Raw genomic sequence first — 6,898 nt, forward strand, 5'->3', positions numbered from 1 at the left:
TCTCCTTTCTCATATGGCTTTCTCAAGATATACTGTCACTGTTTCACTTCTTCTTGTCTCTCTTACGCTCCTCCATCTTTCAGAAGCTTTACATAACTACGATTTGCAGATTAGCTTGAATGAAGCATTGGCACCTTCGCCTGCACCTGCACCTGTAGCTTCAGGTTCAAAGCTGAGCATAGACTGTGGAGAGGCATGTAAAGGAAGGTGCAAACTATCAAAAAGGCCAAATCTATGCAAAAGGTCATGTGGGAGTTGCTGTGCCAAGTGCAATTGTGTGCCTCCAGGCACTTATGGCAATCTTGAGTTTTGCCCTTGCTATGCTAGCCTTACCACTCGCAACCACACCCGTAAATGTCCTTGAAATCATAAAGATCCCTTCATTTTACTTTCCTACGTTTTAAAAATATTTGTTTCTTTTCCTTCTTTTGTTGTACTTGGTTTTTGTTTTCTTTTTTACTTAATGATAATTAAAGAGTTTCTTTTTCCTTAATCTATTGTAACGTTAGACTCTTGATTTTCTTTAATCTCTCCATTTAAATTATTACATTAATGAGTTTCTGAAAAAAATGTAATTATTGCACACTTTGCATGTGCATATAATAAAAAGAAATTATTCATGAGCTGCACTCTTCTTTCTTTTCTTAGAGTATTTATTTTTACCTGATGTGATAAAATAAAAGTATTAGAAGGATTAGAAGGTTCAAATGTACATAAATAATTTTTAAGATGCTCAATAATAATAATTAAAATAAACAAATTCAAGGACCCATGAAAGAGAAGTGTGTCAAGAATCTTGATCATCAACATTTATTTCTGATTGTTATCATCATCATCATCAATGACAAAAATCAATCTTTCAATTTCTCAAACATAATTTTCAGTGTCAAATCCCAAAATGTAGTAAAAAGAAATAGCAAAATAATCAAAATCCCAATTCCCAACCAACTGTAGTGTGTCATGAGGTAGACACTAACTAACCCTCCCCCACACAAATAAATTCCTTTCAATCTTCTTCTTCTTCTTCTTCCATACGAAACCTGAGATGCTTCCCTTTGGGTGTTGGCAAACCCTTCAAATGTAGAATACTTGGAGAAGAACAAGCACAACCCATTACTTCTTCTTCAACAATCTCATCATCACTGTTATAACTAAACCTTTTATGCTTTCCTTCAAATATAGCAGCTGCCATTGAATTATTTGTCTCAGTTACACTAATCTTTCCAATTCCTTCACATAACGCATCCAGTAAATCATCTTCTTCATAATAGTCATCGCAGCAGAAATCTTCTTCTTCTTCTATTTCTTCCATTTCTTCTTCTCCATCATGAGTGCTTGCATTAACTTGAACAGACCAATTAGAAGCACTGTCATAATCATCTTTTGTTGGTGATGCTTTTTTTTCTTTGCAAGTAGTCACCACAGATGTACATTCTTCTGATAATGCAGAATCACAGACTTCTGATTTCTCAGAGACAGAGAAATCTAACAGTAATGATCTTGTTAGACTCTTTTGTGACTCAATGCTGCTTTCTTCTTTCTTACCATCAAATATCTCACTCACCACCTGCCATTCACATTTGCAATGCCATTTTTTCAATCAAAATACACATAATCCACAAGATTATATATGCAATAATGGCATTATGGTGCTACTAATTCTAATATTTAAGGAAAAATCTCAGAAAAAAATAATATAAATTTTCACAATTTGTATCGAAGATGGAATTGAAAATTGAAATAAAATGGATTATCAATTAAGAACTACAAACATAAAAAAAATTGATCAATACTAAAAGTATATCTATAAAATAAGAAGAATAGTTTATTTCTAATTCTTACTGTATCTATTCTTTATGTTTTCTAGTTTCAAGATTGAAGAAAATATAATAGGTATATATTAAAGAGAGAACATAAATTTAATTTCAAAGTACTTCCAAGATTCCCAACAAACCAACAAAAAAAAAGAAAAGGCAAAATTAAAACAAACCTGACAAATCTTCATTTGTTCTTCAATTACAGGCAGGGGAGTAACATTAACGCCATTGTTGCTATTAAGAATTTGATCATCTCCAGAGAAATTAGGGATTTGTGGTGTATTAGCAGGAGTTGGAGCAAGAAGAACCATTGGAGAAGCAGAAAATCCTTGAATTTGGAGAAAAGGACGATTCTCTAATGAAATCTTTGATAGTTCAGCTTCTTCTTCAACTTTCTGCAATAGTGTTTTCACTTGACCTCGAAGCAATGCCTCTCCAGACCCAGGTGTACTGTTACAGTTCTTTGCTTTACTAATGCTTCTTTGCTTTGCTATGGCTGATAATGGAGTCTCTAAGCTTCCCATAGCAAGTCCAACAATTGGTGAATCATTTGTTATATCGATTAGCACCGATCGATCTTGTTTTTGTGTTGTACCTCTTGATTTTCTAGATTTTGAAACACTTTTCTCCGAATCTTCAATTTTTCCTGAAAAATACCCAATTTTGTCAACCAAAAAAAAAAATAAAATAAAGAAATCTTGTCAAAGGTCAGAATCCTATATTCATGAATTGATAAAGAAATAATCAAAGATTGTAAAACCCTAATTTGAAATAATCAGAATCTTTGTTGAATTTGATAAAGAAAGAATCAAAGAATCTAATGCTAATTAATCAGAATCAAAGATTTGAAATTTTTTTAATTAACAGAATAAGAAAGAATTTGAAATCACTCACTTGACATAGGAATGTTGTTGTTATTGCTATTGCTAAGGGCAGCAAGAGTCTGCGATCTTGTGACTCTTTTGGTTGACGATGGGGTCTCCATTGAAGAAGAAGCTTAAAATTCAAGAAGATGATTTTGATTTTTGCGAAGAGAAAGAAAGAAAGCAAAAGCAGAGATTCCAAGTGAAAAGACAAAGGTGATGTTTTTTGAGGCAAAGTTGAGAGGGTTTATAAAAGGGAAATTTGGTGAGAGAAGTTTAAACGGTCACATGACCGTTAGAGCGCACGCAAATGTATGAATCATCCATTTGAGGAAAGAAAAATTTTGAAAAAATATAACTAGCCGTTAGGGCTTATCTCCGGTATTATTATTGAGTTTTTCCCTTTGTTTTTTTTTTTTCCCTGGATTCAAACTTTCAAGGATTTTGAAGAAGAAGAAAGAAAAACAAATAATCAAAATTTATTTTTCAGGTTAAGAAAAATGACTAAATCTTCATTCAACCAATTTTTAAAAATTTTATTAAGTTGAGCAATTCTTTTTCAGTCCTTTCAATTTTAGTAATCGAAATCTTATTTTGTAAATTTTATTCTATCAATTGAACATAATATTCACCAACAACAAAAAAAACAACACAAAACGAAAAAGGAAAGCATTCCGGTGTAATTTTTGCATTTTGTTTAAATCCTTGTGGGCATTTGCTAATATGGCAAATTGATCGTATCATTTATTAGTTGATAGTCAATTTATTTATTTTTTTTTTAAGAAAAAGAAAAATTTCACTTTGAATTTTTTCGAATAATTGCAATTTATTTTAAATCAGACTTTTGTACCTTAGACACACTTGAATTTACCAACCGTTGCAATTATGCTGCACCCTAAAAATAAATTACAATATCATAAACTTATCGATTGGTTGCAGTTACACTCGAAAAGTACAATAAAATTTGAAATTTTAATTAAAATAATGTAAAAATTAATTCCATAACCAATTCAAGTATTTAAAAAATAAATAATAAAATCAAATCTAAGTGTTCATATAATAAATAAATAAATAATCAAGATTTCGTCTTTAGTTTTAAAATAACCAATTTTAAGATGAATAATGAGTTGAATATCTATCTACGTAAAATATATAAAAATAGAAACTTGGAAGCTTACATGGTATAAACTTAGAGATTTAATGTGTTGACTTGGCATTATTTTTTTTTAACATTTTTAATTTAATTAATATTTTTTATATTTATAATATTGTCATAAATTTAATTCATTATGGTAAATAATAGTTATTAAATAGTTATATTAAATAAAATCTAGAGTAATTGTATTAATGACATCAAAATTAATAGTTAAAGAATTGAAAATGCAACCTACTCATAAGGAATTTCGAGGATTTTCCATTTTCAATATTAAAAGTTTTATTGTTAAGAATCATCATTTCCAACTTTATGTTTTATATTTACTTTTATTACAGTTTCTTCCTATCATTTTTGTTTTAATTTTTTAATTTAATTTAAATGATAAGATTTCAAAGACTCTGTGTGTTATAACTTGCATTACTTTTACAAACTTTTATTTAAATTCACAAAATTTTATTTAAAAGGAAAAGTAATTATTTCTTTTCTTGACATTTAAGTAGCCCTCGAATTTTATGTAATATATAACTCATTCTTAACATTTAACTCCATCTAATAAGAAAATTAGAAGTTCCTTCCTCCAGATATAGGGTATTTTATATTAACTTAAAATGAAAGTACTAAAATACCCCCTCCCTTGCCGTCATAGACCACCGTGACATTGCAAGGGAGGGAAAGAGAAGTCAGAGCCCACAATTCTCATGCCTCTCTCTTGCATGCCCCATTCCCCTTTCCATGTGATATTCGACCTGACCTGACCCATCACTATCCATTCTCTTCTTTCATCCATTCATATCAGCTGATTCTCGCATCGTAAGCGGCTTGACGAGAACGCTGCTATTGATGATCTTAGAAACATTGGGCTTGCCATTGACTTGCTCCGCCTCGATGATACTCCTCCGTGTCACCATTGGGGAATCTCTCTGATAATGGAAAGAATCCTAATCCTCTTCATCTGAAAAATGGTAATTTCATGCCTCTGTAATATCTAAACGAGAATACTCTAAGAGCTGATAATGATCCAAACGGTGATGGACGTTTACTCCAAAAGCTACCTCTCCGATAAACGAGAATAAGAAAACACGGCCGTTGAATCAATGCTTTGCTTGGTTGTAATTATTGAAATTATTGTTGTTTCTTCTCAAATGAAGGTTCCTCCTCAATGCATGGCGTAATCTCCGTCACCGGTTGTCGTGGTGGATTAATGGTCCATATCTGAGTTGAAAGTTTGTGAAGGGCTTAATGGAGTATTGGAGCAAGGAGATGGAGGTGTCCAATGATTGGCAGGGCTGGTGGGCCTGGTGGAAGATGGCGTGTACTTTTTTAATTTTAATTTTTTTAAGCTAAGTGCTAAAAAGTGGTCCACGAGAGGGGTGTTTTAGTACTTTTATTTTAAATTAAAGGCAAAATACCCTGTATTAGGATGAGAAGACATTTTAATTAGAGGTGTTAAATCTCTAGAATGAGTTATATATTATATAAATTGTATGGCTCTAAATATAGTAAATCTAACAAACGCAATAATTATTTTCCTTATTTAAAATTCTAAAATTCACATTATATGTCAATACAATCTAAAATAAAAATATTTCATAAATTTAAAATACACACAAATTAATTCTACCTTTCACCATTCAAGTAACAAAAAAAAAAAAAAAAAAAAGCCAACATCCTTCTTAATTCTCCATCAAAAATAATAATAATATTTCACAACCTGCACAGCGCACGGGCTCCTGATTAGTTAATTCAAGATTACACTTCCTAGGATGACAAAATGCGTACAATGATTCCTTTGCCACCAGTGACCATCATTTAATTTCCTACAACTGGAGAAAGATAATAAGTTGAAGAACAAAAGAGGCAAAATGATTTATTTTTTCTTTTAATTCAAATGTTATGTTTTGCATTTAACTAAATTTGAATTGGTTATGGAACCCATTTTTACATTATTTTAAATAAAATTCCAATTTTAATTTACTTTTAGGGTGCTATTATAAAAAATCAATAAATTCAGGGCATTGTAATTCACTTTTACAGTGTAATTGCACCCTGAAAATAAATTAGAGTGTAACTGCAACTAGATTAATAAATTTAAGGTGCTTATGGTACAAAAATTGCTTTAAAATAAAATTGCAACTATTTAAAAAGTTAGCCCTTTTAAAAAATAACTTAATTTTAGAAAACCTTTCAAAAAAGAACTTTTGTTGTGAAAATATTTTCTAAACTATTCATTTTATGCTATCTGATGCAATATTGAAAATTAGTTAAAAAATATTAAGATTTTTATTTATAAAATTATAACAATATTTAAAATTGTAAAAAATTTAGCTCTATTATTTATGAAAAATAATTTATCTTTGAAAATATTTTTCAAAATTTTTTTTTCTTTTATTAAAAATTAGTGAAAAAAATTAAAACTTTTATAATTACGTTTTAAAGTCATATTCTCAAATTGTTGAACATAAGAAAAAATCCATAAAAAATAATAAACGGTTGTAATTTTCAGTGACCATCGCGATTGCTAACATTTCTGGTGACTAGTTATTATGGCCAACAGTGAACACTTGTGGTAACTTCCAGTGATTAGTAAATTGACAATTAACAAACGCTAGTCATATTGTGGCGCGATGCGTGAATGACGTGTTTTTCTATTTTTTAATTGATTTGAATTGATAAATTATAAAAAAATTATTATGATTTATATTGTATTGTTTTAATTTAATTTTATGTAGTTTTATTAAATGATGAAAAATAAAATTATATAATTTTTAGAAAATTTTAAATAATAAACTGAAATATTTATTAACATAATTAATATTATTGTAATTCAAATTATTTATTTTCTTTTTAAATTATTTTCTACTATTAAATAAGGTATAATAAGATTTTGATTTAATTTTAGTAGAATAAATTTTTAGTAAATTGAAATTAGATATTTTTTTTATACTCGGGAGGATCAAAGGAATGAAATAACACTATGAACTATGTCCATCCCTTTTAAATAACATTCACCGAATTAATAATGACATTTTTGTGATGGAGAGTAATCAAAGTCGAAACCTCTT

General features: G+C 29.3%; 2 protein-coding genes across 2 annotated transcripts; one reads left to right on the forward strand and one right to left on the reverse strand.

Annotated features, from left to right (window-relative positions):
• On the forward strand, positions 1 to 493 carry LOC110008960 (cypmaclein). The gene has a single exon (XM_020677379.3). It carries the CDS (start codon positions 14 to 16, stop codon positions 362 to 364), a length of 351 nt encoding a protein of 116 aa, XP_020533038.2. The 5' UTR covers positions 1 to 13; the 3' UTR covers positions 365 to 493.
• A 292-nt stretch (positions 494 to 785) lies between these two features.
• LOC105628996 (Chalcone-flavanone isomerase family protein) lies at positions 786 to 2,915 on the reverse strand. The gene is made up of 3 exons (XM_012210518.3): positions 2,712 to 2,915; positions 1,991 to 2,463; positions 786 to 1,567 (listed from the first exon to the last, which is right to left on the reverse strand). The coding sequence occupies exons 1-3, from the start codon at positions 2,800 to 2,802 to the stop codon at positions 1,007 to 1,009; spliced, it is 1,125 nt and encodes a 374-aa protein (XP_012065908.1). The 5' UTR covers positions 2,803 to 2,915; the 3' UTR covers positions 786 to 1,006.
• Positions 2,916 to 6,898: the final 3,983 nt, after the last annotated feature.

Source organism: Jatropha curcas, chromosome 4 (genome assembly GCF_041381405.1).
Source record: "Jatropha curcas cultivar XTBG-Jc1 chromosome 4, XTBG_Jcur_1.0, whole genome shotgun sequence".
NCBI lineage: Eukaryota > Viridiplantae > Streptophyta > Magnoliopsida > Malpighiales > Euphorbiaceae > Jatropha > Jatropha curcas.